The sequence below is a fragment of the Thunnus thynnus genome, chromosome 22 (genome assembly GCF_963924715.1).
Source record: "Thunnus thynnus chromosome 22, fThuThy2.1, whole genome shotgun sequence".
NCBI classification, from domain to species: Eukaryota; Metazoa; Chordata; class Actinopteri; order Scombriformes; family Scombridae; genus Thunnus; species Thunnus thynnus.
In genome coordinates, this window is record NC_089538.1 from 5,815,973 (window position 1) to 5,836,012 (window position 20,040).

Genomic DNA, 20,040 nt, shown 5'->3' on the forward strand with positions numbered 1-20,040 from the left:
GCATGTTATTTTGTTTTCTGAACTCTTATCAAGATTTCTCAGATATCAGATTATTTCTGTGGTTTGCACAAACTCTTTCTTTGCATGTTCAGCCACTGTGGCAGCCTGATAATCACACCCAATTCCTATCTTGTTTCACTGTATTCATTTGATTATCATTCTGTTTGAGTAGGAGATGTGTGTGGCGAGTCGGAGGTTTGGAACCAGGCTTCCACTGTGAGCTAGTTGTGTTTATACTATCACTTACTAAACACGTGTATTTATTTCAGGCAAACAGCTGTTGCAGCGCCAGAGAAGTATAACCAAAAGTGTCCTTGCAGCAGAATAGAAGGATCTATTAGACACTGTGTTTAGAGCAGTAAATGTAAACAGGGTGATACAGGGTGAATTACATTTGTGCATATTATTTCATTTAATTGATTTTCTTTTTGCTGCACATCTGCAAAAAAATGACTTTGACTCGTGTGGGGCAGGATGGATTGTGAAACTATGTGCACTCTTCTAGATACAAATGACAAATCCTAGAGGGAACTAAGCAGTCTGATGGATGCCAACACTTGATGATTTAACAGCTTTCGCAATACAGCATTCCACAAATTATAAATCATAATGTTGTCTGAAGAGGTGATCAGGTTCAACAGTCAGGCGGTTGAACAAAAATTACCAAAACATTTGCACATTTATTGCAATCACCTACATCTACACAAAGGCATAACTCATACCAACAGCAAACAGATGCACATTGAAGAAATAAGACTGGTGTTCTTGCAAATTATTTTGCAACAAATCCCTTTACGAAGCCAAAACCAACAATTTATTAGTGCATCTCGCAGTACTTTCTGATTCCCAGAGCCTGTCTGTGGCACTCAGCTCCAAGCTCATTTGTTACTCCTTAATATGTAAATCAGGTCACAAATATATAATCTGACTTTGAAAAAAAAAAAGCTAAATAATTTTCTAAAACAGCCTTGTTCCTAAGTTTTTAGCAAACATTACTCAAACAGGAGGCTGGAGTGTATTTTTTGTGGGGGTGGGGACTATTTTTTAGTGGCAGACTTGGTGAGCCAGTGAGAAAGGAACACTTTAAGTATACATGTAAATAAACTGCAGTAGCCATGAAGGAACATGTCACAATACTTGTTTGTAGTATCAATTTATTGTTTTGGTCTTTTAATGGCCTATGCTGACAAGAAACAATATAGAATATAACCAGACTCACCCTTTGATAATAAACATCACAGGTTTTGTATTTATTTATCATTAGTGATGCTGACCACATATGTCATGCAGAACTCTGTTTTATACACCAGTGTTGATATGTAGTGATATCTGATTTTTTAACAGCATGAAAAATCACTTTGTTTCCAGGGGAACAGGCATTCATCCACTCAGTTTCTGTTCTTACTAGCGTGGACCTGCCCCCTGCAGTAATCAGACCTCATCAAAATGAGGCCAAACATTCTGTTACGTAATGAGGCACTAGACCAGTGTAGAAATGCTTTGCTTATCATCTTGTTATTAGACTACTCATTAAGTGTTTATATGCAGTCCTGTATCCCAGCTGAGGATATCCTTGAATACATGATTACACTGTTTCATTTCATCTCATCATCATGTGTGGATGATCCCACTTTAGTTTAGAGCTGACTTGTGGTCGAACAGTAGCATCCTGCAGTTAATGTGCTGCAGATTTGAGCACATCAATACATAATCTGTCTGACCTAACCGGTAATTACATTATTTTACTTTCAGAGGACAGAATCTTGTTTCTTCTTTGCTCTAAAGATGACAGGTTTAGCTTCTGCAGCCACAAGTACATGACTTAAGACTTTTGTGTTTGTTCGCCACAGTGTCCTGGTTTGTTTTGGATTGCGCGAGGTATCAGGAGTAGGGCTGTGGTTCCACTACCAGGATGCAGTTTTTACATGTGTGGACATGCAAATGGTTCAACCCTAACCAGGTCACTGTGTGTATGTAAACATATTTGATTAGTGGCTTCTCTCATTTGCATTGTTTTCAACACCATCTATGGCGCCAATGTTTGTCATTATCTGTAAATCTGTAAATACCTGTTGATGTCTAGTAGTGAACCAACACATTTGTCAAAGGAGGAAATCAACGAATGCCAAATGTCTGCCCTTCCTGCCAAAACCACTTCAAACTTTGAACGCCTTGTTAAGATCTTTCCATTTGAATGACTTTAACACTAGCACTGCCACAGGGTAAAATTTACCCGTGTCGGTTTTTCAATTGTATGTTACTTACTCATGTGCCCCAGTCTTTGACTTTCCCTAAAATAATGTTGGGCAACATCCCCTATTGTTAAAATAGTGAAGACAAGTCCAGATTAAAATTATTAAAATTTATCCTCATATGAAATGCTTTTATTTCTGCGGGGCTCATGTGAACAGTTGCTTGGCATTTGTCAGAGTTTGCCATCTGGCAACTACGTCAAGTCATAAATGATAAAAAGAGCAGAGGAAAATGACCAGCAATAAAAACCTTTGCCAAGTGCCTGAAGTGCAGGAAAGCTGCACCTCAAACAGAGTGAGTTTGAGGGACACGTATAATCAGATGTTGTTCAAATGATTTATTCTACTCACAAACATTCATTGTGTGTAAAACTTATTTTTAGTTAATTGATTATTCATTCATTTTTGTTTTACTGTGTTACCGTTTATTGTTTATGAGCTATTTAGCCTAATTTCCCATTGCCTTACTCTGTTTTCCTGAATGGAACATCACAAGATAAACATATATTTGCATTATGTTATATGTTATGTTATTGTTATGTTACCTCAAGTTTCTTGGTGATGTTGTCTTATTCACACATTGTTGAAATACCTAAATTAATAATTCAGTGGGTGAAATTGTACGCATGATGTTGTTGTGGATTTTGTTGCGACATTAAATCACCCATAAGTTCAGTGGTTGTTTATTGTTACTATTATGGCTCATTATTGTCCATTTGGGGTATTAAGGCTACTTTGGTAATTTAAATAAGATGGGTTATCTCATTATGTGATGAATGTCATTTTATAGCCTAATAATATCATGCCACCTAAATATGTAAATATTTCCTTTTAATACCCATTTTCAGTATCATTTTAGATTAATTTACACTGACGGTCGTGCAAAACAACTAACAAGCAACTAATTTTGTGATTTTAGACATTCCTTTGTGAAGACAATCCCTTAATACAATGCATTAGAAATGTGGTAGCCAGGCAAACAGCTCCATTTTACCCATTGGCAGTTTTAGGTATGTAGCGACTGCTGGCGGTTCTAGTGTTAATTTGACATTTCATTGCGGCGTTTACCTGTTTTATTCTCTCCTGTTTATAATTAAGGTCTGTCTAATTTAACACCCATTTATAAAGGTATCTTGTTTTATTTTTTGTGTCCAGATGAATGTATTTTGCATCTAAACCATAAAACATATAATTAATCATTCCAAAAAGGACAAAAAGACAAACTGAGCTTTCACACATCTTATGTTCACATTACCTGTTTTTTCCTTAAAGCTAAAGGCCAGCATATTGGAGAGAAAAAGTCAGACCAGTTAGTTTGATAAAATCAGAGCAGCTGAAGTAATATCACATTTCAGGAAGGCCGGAATAAAACACTGAAACTCAACCACAAAACACCAGAGCTTGGGATAGTTGTGCTGCAATACAGCATTGGGAAATTCCTTTGATGGGAAAAGAACATAAAGCACTACACTAGTGTAACAGAAATAGAACTTCTCCGCATCTGGAGCTGGCAGTTTAACAGCTCTTCACAAATACAAGAGAAGCATGTTGTCTATATGCATTTTTTCGATTTTTGATAGCAAGGCAAGGCCAAAGTCTTAATCGAATCAAGGCCATGTTTAAAACTTAACCAGCAGTGTCGATGTGGTGAGAATAGCTCTTTCTGTGCCAGTAAAACTGATCACACAGGTTTACTGCTTGTGCTTTTTATAGCCCCACCGACTCGTTCTGATCATTGGCACTGTGAGCTTTTCATAAACGCAAACAACAAAAGCAAAACACACAAAGGTAATTATTACCTAACCTATGAGGCAGCCGGATTCACGAGATCATGACATCACGAGATCACTTGAGAATCTATCTCGTCAGGCTTCCAACGACCAGTGGTTTGGACCAATCAGCGTCCTATGAGAATTCTAGAGCGATCTCACAAATCCAGCTGCCTAAGAAGGTAAGATGCTGACAAACAGATGGTTCATCCGATGCCTGCCAAGTAGTTATTGAAAATGCCTGCTCTTTTCCAAACAGTTCCCATGGACGACTTCTCAGATGGGTCTGTGTAACAAACCGTGTCGAGTTAAGTACTTTGGGGTACTATAAAAAAATAGTCAATGAAAAATCATTCGAAAACTGATTTTTATGTGTTCAGTGGTATCCATTAAAATGTAGGTAGAGAAAACATGACAATGTGAAATTTAACGTGAAATTTAAATGATGTACAGTTTGATTTGGCTCGGCTTGTTTTGTCTTTCCAACAGTTTGTGCACTATGGATTCCACACAAGGATCACAGATGCTTGATATGATGATAATCTCATTAACATGGCTCACTATAATACAACAGATTGTCACTACAGTAACTTTCCATAGTTTCATTTTAAGGGTCGACTCACCCAGATTACTCACCACCTCATGGTATCGATCATGTAAACGGTTTTGGTTTTAATTGTCAAGGTTTCTACATATTTATCTCCAAGATTTCTGCCTTGACTCCAATACAATGGAGGCAAATGAAATTTCATTTGTTGCTCACAGAATTGTAAAAGAAAGAGCTGCTACTCTGATTTATCCACAAACATCACTGTGTAGAGTTTTCATTGGCACAACTTTCTACCAAAGAGATACAGCAGTCACTAAGAAAACTGTTTTTCTCAATAATTACAGTGAGGTCTGTGAATTCTCCAGAGTAGCATGGTGAATCATGTTGCTGATTAATTTTCTAAATGGTTTTTTTTTTCTATTCTGTGAGCACCACAAACTACTACCGCTAGAGTTAAGAGAAAAAAAACCCATATATTTTTGGGTATTCTGGGTGAACTGACCCTTACAGCTTCTCATGGTGTCATGAAAAGAATTGCTGATTCTTTTGAAAATTAGCCATTATGTTCATCCAGATAAAATTTGCTTATGATTTTCATAGCATGTGAGGTTTTGCTTTCACTGGTAGCTAAGTGTTTGATCTCTAGGCCACTGCTGCAACATTTCTGACATCACATCAAGCACATCAAAGCAGGACAAAAAACATCTGTGGAATCGAGGAAAAGGCTGTTGATATGGGTGCGATGACGTAGGGGTGTGGCCCCACCAAAGAATATTTCACTTCACCTGAACATTTTATTGTTATCTGAAGATTACCTGCTCGTGGATAATGTCAGATAGCTCCTTAACCATTTCCTTGAAGTTGGCCTTCAGGCCCTCATGGTACTCAAATTGGTCCTCTTTGATCAGACGCTCATTTATGTCCAAAGCCATGCTGCAGGCCTGGACAAAACGCCTGCAATTATTCAAAATAAAACCACAAACTTAATAACAAACTTATAACATTTTTTAAAATATCAATAAAAAGTGACAAATACAATCGTTAACGAAAAATTCGGAAGATACTTGTCAACAAAAACATAAGAAAATATGAATCCACAGAATAATTAAAATGAGAATCAACAAAGTTATGAGAGAAAGGGATACCTGAAAATGTCTTTAAGGTCTTTGACTTTCTTGCTGCCAGACTGGTTTGATTTACTGTCATCCAAGAATGCTCTGGCATACGCCATGGGACCTGCATTCACCTGCAGCAAAACATGCCTGAAAGTGTTAAGCATTCTTCTACTCTGATCACTGCACAAACACATTAAAGTCAGCATGTGCCACTCATGCTTTATCATTGCCCTCAACCGGCAACCCCTGCCCAGTTTTGCATGATAACAGTCGCTTATGTTTCTCTGTTATGCAAGTTTGATGTGTTCATGAAAAATGGACAAATCTAAGCATAAAATCTTTAGATTTAATTTACCCGTGTTGTAAAAAGCGAGTGATTTGCAATGCAGCGGGTGTAGGTTTCTATTTTTTGGAAACTTTTACCTGCACGGAGACGCAGCCCTGCAGTTTGAGCTGCAGTTGGATCATGTCCACTTCCTGGCTGGAGCAGAGCTTTGTCAACTCGGCTGTTCGCGCCTTCATCTCATCTATGGCCACATCCACCGGCTTAAGCTCCACCTGCTTCTCCGCAACCACCTCCACCCGCTTCTTCACGTAGGGGAAGGTGTTGGCAGCTGAAAATAAAGAGTGCAGGCAAAACTGGTTGGGTCTCTCGTGCGAATAAAACAAACTGAAAGATAAAACGAATGTGCTTCTTTAAAAAGGGTCATTTCAGGTGATTCCTCGGTTGCTGTTATGTCCATCAAATGCGATGCCAAAGCAATACTGCATAAAAGTTTTAGCAGCTTACAGCGACAACACATTTGTCTTTATGCCACGGCAAACAAGCAGCAGAATAAGCAAAAACATCTGTTGTTTTTGTTTGGCTCTTACAATATGAGGCTCAGTCAAAGTGACTCTTGAGTATTTTGTTTCTTGGTAACAGCTGCGTTCGCACAATAATAACTAGATGTATAAAAGTTCATCAGAAAGAACAACAATGCTTAAGGGAGCTTGTCAATGAGATGAACAGGATAGGATAGAACTGGAGGGATCCTGACATACAGTTGCCAAATGCTACACTAACCAGCTGTTTTCAGTGTTACACACTTACACACTGCCATTAAAGAGGTGATTAAAGTCCATTTGGATACATTGCACACATGTACTTTACAACTGATATGAGATTTTGTGTGTGAGGTTGTACGGTCATACCTCTCCAAAACACGTCTTTTTTATGTTAAACAAATTTAAAATTTGACCATTGAAAATGGATCAACATACGAGCCAGAGTTAGCCTAACATCAGATCTGATGATACTGTTGGAGGGCTTAAAACAGGCTCTGTTTACATTTGAAACAATGTTTCTTTCATTGTTTGAAGCAACATGTCAAATGCTACAGAAAAATGTGTGTGCGTGTATGAGTGTGTTCCATGTACTTGTGAGCACGATCCTCCTCTTGCACTGCTCCTCTACCCCGCCGTGTTTTTTGCCTGAAAGCGTGTACGGTGTCTCGAACACAAAGCGGTTGATGTTGTGGCACTTCTCGAAGTCTGTCTTCTTCTCTGGAGCCTCTTTCTCCTCAAAGTACGGCTTGACGAATGTCACTTGGACGTAGGCGAACTTGGGGTCCAGGTCTTTGGGGTTTACCTGTAGGAAGCGATAAACTTTAATAAAACAAAGTTGTGAAGCACATGATGGATACAAATAGAGATGAGACTTGACTTGTTGAAAGTGAATTGCTGAGGAATAAAGAAAATGTCATCCAAAAGCAACTTGAACTTTCCTAACATCTCCATCATCAACATGAACCTTTCTTCCGTTTGACTGTTACAACACATGTTGCCTCTTTATCCTCCGGTGACTCTTCAGACCACAAAGTCAAAGCCAGCACAAAAAAACCCTGTCAACTGATCATTTAAAATGGGTCCGTAGAGAAGAAACGGAACATGTCCCGCAGTGTGTTGGACAAGTTATATTTTCTAAATAAACAAGAGCGGGGCTGCAATGCCAGATGTATTATTTTTATTTCTGACTACATTTCTACTAATATAACAACCTGCCATTCAAAGTTAGAGGCCTCACATCAAGACTTCCAAATGTCTCCCACCCTCTTCTTCTTCCATTTATCTACTGCACCTTGTTAGAATCCTGAATTATCTTGACATTTTCCTGCCCAAACTTTTCCCCGTAGAGCGTCAGCAGCCGCTGAGAGATTTCTGACAGGCCAGTGAGTTTGGGTTCCTTGTAAATGTACTCCTTCCCGTCTTCCTCCTCGAAGAAGCCCTGGGCAAAACACACATGTTCACTCAGTTATAATGAAAGACAGTCCAGTGGAAGTATAATGGGAGAAATAGTTCACTGATGAGTCTAAAATATTCACTGTTTCTTAAAATACAGGAAAATGTTTAACAAAGCAGAAAAATTACTCAACTTCAAGCAAGCTGTTAATGTAACCTTTGCATGGTGAGAGTAGTTAAGTGAAATTATTATTTGACTCTTTAACATTTGACACATTTCTACAGAGCCCGGGAGGTCAGATGGACATTGGGTTTTTTTTTATTAAGTATGTGCACTTAGGTAAGTTGCACGCGCGCTGCCCTACCGCAGCATTTCGGGTTCAGTTAACACTTAAACATCACAGGTGTGCCAGAGCTCCATGTCAGAAAAAGGTAAGGTGCATGAACAGCTGTTGCGTATTACATATGACAAGTTAACAATGTGTAGTTATCTAGCTATTACATTACACTTGTGAACTATTCTACTCATTAAAAGTACCAGAAGCATTTAGCTATGGGCAGCTTCTTTGTCAGATTGGCTGATGGGCTACAGTACAATGTTTGCCTAAACATGATCTAACTATACTAACATTCATCAGCTAACATAACAACTAAATGCTCTCCAGATTTTCCCCATGAATATTTACAGTTCAGTGGTCAGTCTGTAGGTAAGCGAACTGGGTTAACATGATACCCTGCTACAGTAACTTAGCTATCGGTCTTATATATCTACTTAGATTCATTGTTAAAGCAATAGTGCGGGACTTTTACATATAAATGAACATCTGTTACATTCAAGCCTTCACCGAACAAGTTCACACAATGCTGATTATTAAGCCTATCCCTGCCAGGTAAATATCTCTGTATTTCACATCTGGGGTCTGTTATGACTTTCCCGTTGGCTGTTTGAATGCATACCGCAAGACTTCTGCTGGCCAAGTCGGCTAATCTGAATGTGGATAATAGTGCAGCTCATTTAGACTTACTATCACTCAATTCTTGACTTTCTGTTAACATATGACCTCTGTACAGATTATGTGCCATATATTTTGAAATAAATATGTCTGTTTAATCAGTCGTATTTGGTATACTGTGGCATATCATCCTCCCTTTTCATAAAATATGTTCATCTCGAGTCCTGTGTGATTCATGAGTGCAATAATAGCATGGACCGACATCACAGCGTCCTGTTGTACTCACACACAAACACCTGCAAAGACGCATAAATCAATACTTGATCTTTCAAGTGCTTTATTTCTCAAACATGGCTTAAACAAATAAACTGTGTAGCTTATGCAATAATGAAAACACGGGTGGTACAAACGTGTTGTACAAGTGTTCTCTGGAAACATCACAGTATACTTTATATATATATATATATATATATATATATATATATATATATATATATATATATATATATATATATATATATATATATATACACATTACTACCACACAAAGACCTAAAAAAAAAAACACATAAGTCAACACTTAACCTCTCAAGTGCTTCATTTAATTACATTTTCACAACAAATAAACTGTGGGTCTGCACAATATAACAACTCATGAAATTCAAAGCTAGATTAAACAGACGGATAGCTCATAGTTTTGTGGAGAGTCCCACAAGCCAAGAACTGTAACAAACTAAAATGAAGTCCTGTCTGTAAAATACACATGGTGAGGAAGACGAGAGCTTGATGTGTTTACCACACATAGTTCTTCTATTCAGCATCTATTCCTCTGTTAGTCCCACAGACTCAGAACTGCAATAAAAAAAAACTGAAATGACAACACAACTATTAGACAATAACAGATTTGGTTGTAAGTGGGGGAGTTGGGGCTATTGCTCGAAGATGGGAGATTAAACCTAGAGGATGTCCATCACCCACACTTTTGAATCAAGGAGCGCTGTGAATTCCCGCATAGCACTTCCACCAAAAACACATTAAACCATTATTTCCTTGGCTGATGGAATGAACCTGTACAAAAGCAGAGCAAATGTCTTAGCCAGTCTTCTGTGCAGCTTCTGATGTACTTTTTCCAGATAGTCAAAGATATTTTGCTCCCTTTTTGTTTTTGACTGCGTCATGTTTCAGTGCTGCGTTCACTTCTCTGTTGGTAGGCTTGAGAGTATCTAGCGAACCACATTCAAACCACAGAGTGGCAGTTTGAGCTTCTTCAGATACGGACTCAAACATTCACAGATGTAAGAGATCTTGTATGATCTCTTTATGTGCTACTTCCAAGAGTTTTCTTTGGGTCACTAGAGTCCTGACATTGTGCGCCCCAAGAAAATCAGGCCAATCTTCTCTTTCTTTCACAGCTGAGAAGTCTTTCATAGATTCTTCAACGATATTTTTCTCCACATTCGGTAGTGAGTGCAGAATCGATTCGCAGAGTTCCACTGTTCATACAAGACAGTTTTGGAACAACAGCTTTGGTAAATCAATTTGAAAGTAGCCGATCATGTTATACCCATGTACCATTAGCTTTGCAACGTCCTCCCATAAGTCCTTCATGTCATGGCGGGTCATTGGGATCTTACTGTGTTGCCACTTGTGTATTTTACAGTGAACTTATCCCAGTATTCACTAAGGGCATCTCTTAGTCCTCCCCCATTGTCCTCAACCTTCTCAATATGGCCATTGGGTAAGACCATTTCAATGTCTAAATGTGTGCCATCACCAGACACACAGCCTTCATGAAATGCAGCACAGGTGGATCTACCAGGGTGGCATAGGGTGGCAGCTGCCACCCCTAAAAAATGCCATGTCACCCCAGCTGCCTCTCCAGTTTTAGACAATCTAATACAAAAACATAAATATATGAAAAGTTCTGGCTCATCTGAAATTTACAGGAATGAAACTATGAGTCGAAGTAAATACAGCTAGAGATGACGCTCTCTGTAGACTCCTAGGTTATATCTATCTATACCTGAGTCGTGTATGCTGCTGCTAGCCGTCCCTGCAGTGGGTAGCGGCTGTTTTCTCCCGGCCCTGGCAGCTTTCTGTGCAGTCTCTCCTGGTCCTGGCCGCACATGACGACTGCTGATGGCTTTTCACTTGCTAAACGTGTGTATTGGGTTGCTTCCACCAGTTGACATACAGAACGGCCGCAGATGGATAGTGGCAGGGTTGTTTCTTGAGGCGTGTTTTGTTTAGTAATAGTAACTTGTGTTAGTTTGTGTGAGGGGTGGATTAAACCTAAATAAATATTTACAGATGATTACGAGTGTTACTAGTGACACAATTAGTGAATATAATCTTTATATATAGGTCTCTATCTAGGAGCCAATTTAAACACTTCAAGAAAGCGTGCATTGACATAATAACTGATCACTTTGAATCTTATTTCAGAAATCTGTTGGGAAACATTGAGGGGCTGCAGGAGGCTGAAACAGTCAGCGAGTGAAAAACAACACGCATTCACTCAAACTTTCTACAACATTCAGTGTTAAGTTGTTGATTATTAAAGGAAAAACATAGTAGTTAAATCACTGAATCTTGTAGGAGACACTTTTAAAAATGAAGAGGAAGGGTGACAATACCAGATTTTTTTTCTACCAAAGACGACACTGACTAATGAACAGAGAGCAACATCAGGAGGACTGCTGATAGAAAGAGAGCAACAGGCAAGTGAAAGGGTGGAAGGCAACGATGACCAGAGAGATGATATTGTGGACTGACGTGTAGCAGCAATGCTTACTGACACATGACATTAACATGTTACTGTAGCAGGGTATCATGATAACCCAGTTTGTTTACCTGGAGACTGATCAAAGAACTGCAAATATTCATGGAGAAAATCTGGAGGGCAATTAGTTATTATGTTAGCTGATAATCGTTGACTATAATTAACTGGCAAGCTAGATCAAGTTTAGGCAAACATTGCCTTGTTGCCATTAGCCAACGTTAGCTAACAGTTAGCTAGCTGGCAAGAATCTGACAAAGAAGCTGTCCATAGCTAAATGCTTCTGGTACTTTCAATGAGTAAAATAGCTCACAAGTGTAATATAATAGCTAGATAACTACAGATTCTTAACTTGTCATATGTAATACGCAACAGCTGTTCATGCACCTTACCTTTTTCTGACATGGAGCTCCGGCACAACTGTGATGTGAAAGTGCTAACTGAGTTGTTTTGTTGTGACTAATATAGTAACAACAAATGGATTGAGACATGTTAGGTAGCTATTCTTTATATCACAGAGAGGCATTCACCGTGAAATCCAATACACATGCGCAATATGTTTGTTGTGCACTCTTGGGCAACACTGAACATCCTGCTTTGTATTTGTACAGCTGCAGCTACATAACAGGAATTTCTTGCCTAATTCCACCAAAACAATACAGAGCCACAAAATGTCCACATAAAAACATGGGTCTTTTTTAGCCGAAAAATGCAAATTATATTGTCTTATTACATTTTTTATAACATAAAATTAAAAAAAAAAAAATCTTACTTTGACACTATTACACTATTTTACTTGTTCTACCACTTCAGTGCAGGCTCTACAACCAACCTGTAGGAATCATTTTCACAGTGACCAGGTTATAATCCCTCACTGGCTTCCCACCCATGTGCAATATTAGTTGTTTTTGTTGAAACATGCCACCATATAGGACCAATAGATACCAATAGATGGTAGTTTCTTTCAAATGTTTCTATCTTGGTGGGTCTCATCTGTTGCCCTGAGAACACAAGTTAGACACCAGGTCTCTTTTCAGAGCAGCGTCAATCAGCTGATATTTTGGTGAGTTTGCCAACAAGCTCTATTACAAATGCTCCGCAATTCAAAACAGCAAAAGCAGAATTTTAATACAATTATGCTCAACTAAAAATGATGGGCGAATCTTACCACTATCTGTCATCCACAGCTGCTTTATACTGTGTGAAAGCCTGTTCCTTCAGTTAACTAAGTCCCTACAGCCATGTGAAGGCAGCAGGGCGGATGTGTGACAAATCTGCAGCCTCCTATTTGAAACGTGCTGCAGTGGTGCAGAGCCATTATACATGATAATCCACCGTGTTAACCTTGATTAAATCCCACGCAAAGCACTACAGGCTGCTGAAAATTAACCAAACATAATTGTGCACACATCACACACCTCCTTTTAAATCTGTATGGCAAAGGTAGCGTTTCATATTCACTCCCTGAAATGCATTTTAATTGCAATATGATGGAAATTCTGTAACCCTAACCCTTTTCATCAAAAATTCATTTAGACAGCTTGACTGCCTGAAAGGATAATGATTCATCACCACACCCATTTGATCTACATTCCTGTTTACCCACCTCTGCATACAGCATAGTGCCTAGGTACATCATGGTTGTGCACAGCATGCTTGTTCTGTATGCTGGTGACTGTAAATAAAACACCCTTTGAAGCTGTTTGTCAAACTCACCTGTCCGTAGAAAGCCACTCTGAAGTAGGTCCCGAGCAGCCTGCGCCCTGATTGTATCACTTCCATGATCTTATTGTAGGCTCTGTGCAGGGTGTCGTACAGTCGGCTCAGTTTCTGGAAAAATTGGACAGATGAGGGGAAGTGCGTGCAGATACAAGCACAAGCAATTCTGTTATGCAATATTCCATATATTACACCTGTAAAATACAAAGTCTGTAATTTTTCTGGGTTCACATCCATGTAATACATATAAACTGTTTGCCACTGTGACAAGAAATGTGTCACTTCGCACATAATATAATAATGCTATGATAAACACATGCTTAATGCCTTATAATTTAGGCATTAAGACATAAGCATGCAAACCGGTAGTATACACACAAGAAGGAGCATGTCAGGAGGTGTCACACAAAGTAGTCTGTGTTTTCAAAGATGATATCTAACGTTATCAACAGGAGGTGGCTCAGTGCCTACAAGGGTTTCCTTCCGCACTCCATAGACATGAACTTTAGGTGAAATGGAAAACTTGTCGTTGTGAATGTGTTTGCGTGTCTATAAGCCTGATGACCTGGATGAACCCAGCTTCACGCCCGATGTGCGTAAGAACATGACCCTGAACAGAATAAATAAGGATATGAAATGGTTGGATGGATGGAATGATGCTACTTCTTCCTCCACCAGGAAGTTGTGTTCAAAATATGCAGTTACAGTGGTCGAACGGGTATTATGTTGTGTAAGTAAGTTGGCTGCTTTTACTGTTATCAATCACTGCTGAAACTGAATAAAATGAGGTGAAGAGCTACTGACGGTGCTGTGAGTGAAAGTCAACAACTCTAAGAAGCCAAGGAGTTTATTGAGGAGAAGAAAATGAACAGGGTAAACTTTACACAGAAGTATTTATATGGAGAAAATGTTTTTACACACCAAAGTCCTTACATAGCTGTTAGTTGACCTTCATAAACATGAAGGTGTGGATGAATTACTCTGTGAGGAACGTCAGAAAACAGTGGCTGCGTGTTTATGCAAGATATCTGAGAGTGAGGGGATGTTGCTATGGTACCTCATACTCGTGACGCTTCTCATAGGTGGGGATAATAAGTTTGGCGATGTGAGTGATGAGCTCATAGCGTTCGGCTTTCCACAGTGCCTCCACACATACTTCGAGGTGTTCCACCAAGACTTCCTAAAAAGGGGTAGAAAAGGAATAACAGATCTCTTTTTAACAGATATATATACACAGCATCAAGTTATCATTTAAACAAGGATTAAACCTGGGTATTTTTTCAGTGGTAGTATTGATACAATACTCAAGTTACAGTACGGATACCAAAACCATTTGATACCTTACTTTAAGAAATAGAAACAAAATAAGCTAAAGTTCTCAAATGTTTAATGTCCAAACACAAGCAACCTTTGTAAAATAGTCTAAAACTATTAAAAAACACACACACACACAGAACAAGATTACAGATATGACCACACAGCTTTGCACACAGCTTTCAGTGGTTGGTGTTTGTGAGGATGAATAGGGAACTCTGCCTCCTCTGCAGACAACCGCACGCACCTCAGTATAATAGACATCCTGCATTCCGGTGTCTTCCTTCATGGCGGCTTCCTCTTCAATATTCAATGTAATCTTTTTGAAAGCTGCGAGGCCGCTGGGGAACAACTCTGATGAATGAACGGCAAAGACAAGACACATAGATGTCAGAAAGAACGTTTTGAGGTGTAGTTTCTCGGCAGTTGGCTCATCAAAATCGAAAAGGAAATGTGTGTGTCACAATAAGTCACATTCACTTATTTTTGAGGAACGGTTTTATAGTTCCTCTCTTTAGTGTTTCGTTAAAGAGAAAAACTATGCTCGGTGGCTTGTGACTACACTACGACTAATAATAAATCACACATTGAAAGCAGAGACACTGAATACACGCCGCAGCCTCTAGTCTAGACACCGAACTAAATTTTGAGAGATTAGCGTCAGCCGTCAACTGACTGTTGCACCTCACAAATTATCTTTGTCCGTTGACATCCCTTTTAGATAAACACCACCATACATTTGTTTAGTGGGTTATTTGACAGCAGGTTTTGCATTAGATAAAGACCTCGGGGGGAAAAAAAAAAAAAAAAGGAACAGCGTTGTGAGGCTTTGTTTTTGCTAGAAGTTACTGTGCTGGTGTGTAGTATCCATCTGCAGAGTGTTTGCATACTGTATCTAACAACAGTCAGCCAGCGAACTGGCATGTCTTTTATCACCGGTGCAGGCAAATATTCTGGTAGGATCGCAATAATCAATAAAGAGCGTGCATGTTTCCTGGTAAAAGTTAGATGCATTGCATGGGTCGTGTGTACTATCTGCAGTCACGTACTCATAGCGTTGCCCAAGCATGTAATTTAACTCCATATTTGTGGTGGCAGTTTGGCATTCAAAAAATGTTTTTCTTAAACAGGCAGAATGAGTAGGACTTGTCAGTTGCAGTTGGTAAACACGACATTCAAAGTTGTCCCCTCCTCCCTGGTTGGACGACACCTGTTATTGGCTAGGGGCTACACACTCCCAGAAATACCCTGAACAAAGCGAAATAAGGACATCCAGGCAGAGGGCAGGGTCTCTGCAGATACATACACTACCACACACTTCTAGTGGGTCATAAATGATGATTGAGAGGCATTACCTGTGTATGAGTCCATACATGTTTTTTTAGGAAAATCCTACTCATTCCACCGTTAAGCTCTTCCTCAGCTAACGATTATATTACTTGACGGCCTTTTATTAGAACTGCATACCCTGCTTCAATTAAAGGATTTGTGTAAGCCACAAAGGGAAGTATATCTGTGTGTGTGTGGGTGTGTGTGTGTGTAGAGATGGGCGGAGGGCCTTACTTTTCCTGTGCAGGTACTCTGCAACCAGTGCAGCCACATGAACGTAACACATGGCTGCCTGTGGAGACAACAACAAACACCAGCAGATTTAGTGAATATTTCTATACATGCAGTTTTCAGTGAAACTGAATGAGTGAGACAAAAGTGAATTACAGTCAGCAATTCTAATATTGTTACGTAATAACAGCCACCATAGGTATAGCATTACTGTGACCCCATTTACTGCGATTGCCATGAATGATTTATTGTGCTCGTCTGTTCAACTGTAAATTCACCACACTGTGACTCACGTCTACCAGCCACACCTACCATCTAATCCGGCAACTTATCACTTGTGAGATAAATTGCATGAAAGCCTGAAAGCTGCCAGTTGAAAGGTGCAACTGTTTGTAGTCCTGCTGTTTATCCTGAGTTCCCTTATCCTATTGTGAAACATATGGAGCTGTGTCTTTACTTATAGTGAGATGATTCATTTTTCTGTTTCATACATTTGTCCCTAAAGGTGACATATGTTTTATGACTTCCTTTCAATTCACTGGGAGGAATTTGATTTAGTGTATAAGCATTTTTTTTAAAACTAAAAATAATAAAATTAAATTAAAAAAAAAAAAAAACAGCCAAACAAAACAATATAAAACCAACAAAAAACAGATGCAAACAAAGACAAAATAAAACGAATAAAAATAAATACAAAACAAAAACTAAATGAAACAAAACAGAATAAAAAGTAAAACAACAAATCGAGGCTACATATGATGGATTTGCTGTGTTGTCATCTTGTCTTTCCTGTTGGAGAAAACCTTGCTTGTAATAAAAATGGCTTAAATAAACAAACGCACTTGAACTTAAACTAACTGTTTGGACCAACCTAGTACAAACTCTGTGACAGCCTTGACCTTTGACCCTCCTCTGAAGAGGAACAAGAGGATTGGTCACATTGTTATTTTAACCAAATTAAAGTGAAGTAGTAGTACAGTAGTCTTTTATGCGCAACATTTCTTGTGACCATGACTATGTTCATACAGCAACGGTCTTATGTTTAAACTGACGGTCTCCGTTTGTTTGCACTGACGTAGGACGAAACAGACAATGTTTATTTCTTAGTAGCCAGGAAAAAAAAAATCTGTTGGAGCGTCACCAAAACAAAGCGACTAATCTCAATCTGCCATCTCTGCTTAATGTATGATACCTTAAACATTGTAAATGTATTAACACAAAAAAAATACTACAGTTTGTTATTACACAGTGGTTGTGTTCTTTCTGGTGGTCTAAGCATTAACACATCAGGTTTTTTTTGGCTGTATTCTGTTCTGGAGAAACCAGGACTGATCAAGTCAAATCAGTTTTATTCATGTGGCGCCAAATCACAACTTTTCACATCACAAGCAGATCTAGACTACACTCTTTAATTTATGGAGACTCAACATTTACACATGAGCAAACATTTGGTGAAAGCCGCAAGGAAAAATTACCCTTTAACTGGAAGAAACTTCAATCAGAATTGGGCTCTAGGAGGGTGGCCATCTGCTTTGACTGGCTGGATGCTTTATCTTTGCGGATTTTATATCCATTCCACGTCCTTCCAACACAAATGCTCTGTCTATTACTCCACCCTCAACATCTGTCTTCATTTTTAGCATCAGAATAACAAATAGACTGCATAAGGACTGATTACCTCTGCATGTACGTGGATTATTTTAAAAGGTGTGTGCTTTTGGTGTTCCTACTGATCATGTTGGGATGCATATCAATGTAAAACCAAAGCAAATATTTCCTTTCCATTGTACAAACAAACACTAATCACTCCTATTGTGTCTTGAGAATGTATTCTTCTAAGTGATGGAGAAAGATCGCATGCAAAGATGTTTAAATGTTGCCAAACAACCAGCCGACACAGGACTTGCCTGTCCTGTCGGTGCACATAACTTTCATCAAAACAGTTATCCGGACACTCGTGACATTAAAAAGACAGACGGATACAGTAAATATATGTCAAAAAGTGAAACGAAGATTATCCAAAATCTCTTTATTCATACCTCAGAGAGATCACCGTTCTTGAGGTGTGCTCGGGCCATGCTGTCCAGCCAGGTCCGTCTCAGTTCCGGGGTGCTGGCGTAGGACCGAGCCAGGCTGTACTGCAGGTCCAGCAACATTTCTGGGTCTTTTTCATGCTCCCTCATCTGGGCTGTGGCCATTAGCACTGTACGGATCCGCTTGGTCAGACCCTTCACTTCTGAGGGGAACGCTGTGGACTAAATTATACAGATATGAGCAAACACGCACATAAGAAAAAAATGCAGGATGGGGCATGAGGTTTGTCAACATATGGGGCCTTTATTTGTCTTTTTAATATAAGTCTGACATTTGCTAGTTAGCTGATACATTAAACCTTTTGATGCTACATTGAACTTTCCGCTCAAGTATGTCTGCCAAACCTTTAAACAGTAAGAGCGCAGAACCACTAAATGGTGCATAGTCAGAGAATCTGTCATCCATCTTCTTCCTTTCATACATATTTACAATACAAACAAACCACATCAGCGGCGTTATAACACTATAATTTTATCGGATGCAGAGTGTTTAAGAAATGGGACCCTGTCTGGTCTAAACAGAGACTATAAACACAGATACAAAGTTTGGTTGGATCACAAGTTTTTGGGATCTATCATCTCTCGGCTTGGATGTGGCAGTGAGTCATTTTGATGGATTGTTTGCTTTTATGTCCTGATACTGGAGTCAGCGCAGTGACTGGTAATGGCTTCTTGGTTTTCCTACTCTTGGGTTTTTTTGTTTTTTTTTTTTTTTTATATTTAAGAGGACTTCCACTGTACCTTCATGGCCTTGTCACTATTTGCAAAGTTGTTGATGATGGAAAGTGACTCCTGGAAGCGTGAACTGCCGGTCAGCGCCACATCAGAGATCAGCTGGCTTACTGCAATGATGATCTAGATAGAGGAAGGAGGGAAGAAAAAAAAAAAAAGAGGACATAAAAGGAGAGAAAAGAAACATCTACACACACACATTGCCTAAATGGTTCATGTACTGATGTAACCCAGAGAGAGCTGATGGAAAGCTGGATTGTCTTCTGCTACTGAGACGGAAACTCAGCAAGTAGTCTGTGTTTCAGCTGTTTAAACACTCTCTTCACTTTGATCGTTTCTCTTATGAAAGACACTGAGGTAGTCAGAGGACTGTGTGTGTGGGGACAAAAGGCTAAAGGTCAGTGGTGAATGTGATTAAGTGCTGAGATCATGAAAGACTTCCTGAATATTGACAGTATGACTATTGTTCACTGTGCGGTTAAATTGTATGAACACAGACGGACCTTTCTCCCTCTACTTCAAAAACCAACATTCACACTGGTTTACCTGCAGGTGTGTGCGTAGGAAGGTCTTCCTCTTGGTGTAGTCGTAGTTGTTTCTCATCAGCAGGTAGAGCAGGGCTGATGCCTCGGCCCTCAGTGATCCCAGCTTGGAGACGCAGCACTTGAGCACCTCGCAGCACAGAGCCTCGCACAGCGTCACGCGGCCCTTAAACAGCACCGACGGGAACTGACGGGACAACGTGTTAGTGTGTTAAAAAGGCAGATTCTGGGCAGGGATTAGATTAGAAAATACTGTAAGTATGTAGGGAGAACAGCAGCAAAATAGCAGGCCGTTAGAGAGGAACAGGAGTTGCGCGTCCCAAAAAAATATTCAAAACCTGAATAGGCTGTGATATCACATTCCTGACTGTGATACATTATATGTATGTTCTGTTACATTTGAAACCTCAATACATTTTACAAGATGTTTTTATGCTTTGTT

The 20,040-nt window shown here is 39.3% G+C and overlaps 1 protein-coding gene across 4 annotated transcripts in view; it reads right to left on the reverse strand.

The window, feature by feature from the left end:
* Positions 1–20,040, reverse strand: part of dock11 (dedicator of cytokinesis 11) — a 67,432-nt gene that overhangs the window by 1,919 nt on the left and 45,473 nt on the right. For 3 of the 4 annotated variants that reach the window (XM_067580559.1, XM_067580562.1, XM_067580561.1), the window contains 12 exons: positions 19,603–19,785; positions 19,066–19,179; positions 18,271–18,486; positions 16,235–16,292; positions 14,919–15,025; positions 14,415–14,537; positions 13,355–13,468; positions 7,806–7,952; positions 7,106–7,316; positions 6,110–6,300; positions 5,717–5,817; positions 5,387–5,525 (listed from right to left, as the gene is read on the reverse strand). In XM_067580559.1, coding sequence (XP_067436660.1) covers positions 5,387–5,525; positions 5,717–5,817; positions 6,110–6,300; positions 7,106–7,316; positions 7,806–7,952; positions 13,355–13,468; positions 14,415–14,537; positions 14,919–15,025; positions 16,235–16,292; positions 18,271–18,486; positions 19,066–19,179; positions 19,603–19,785 — 1,704 coding nt within the window. Of the gene's footprint in view, positions 1–3,507; positions 3,525–5,386; positions 5,526–5,716; positions 5,818–6,109; positions 6,301–7,105; positions 7,317–7,805; positions 7,953–13,354; positions 13,469–14,414; positions 14,538–14,918; positions 15,026–16,234; positions 16,293–18,270; positions 18,487–19,065; positions 19,180–19,602; positions 19,786–20,040 lie in introns of all 4 variants that reach the window. The other variant, XM_067580560.1, reaches the window with a different exon arrangement.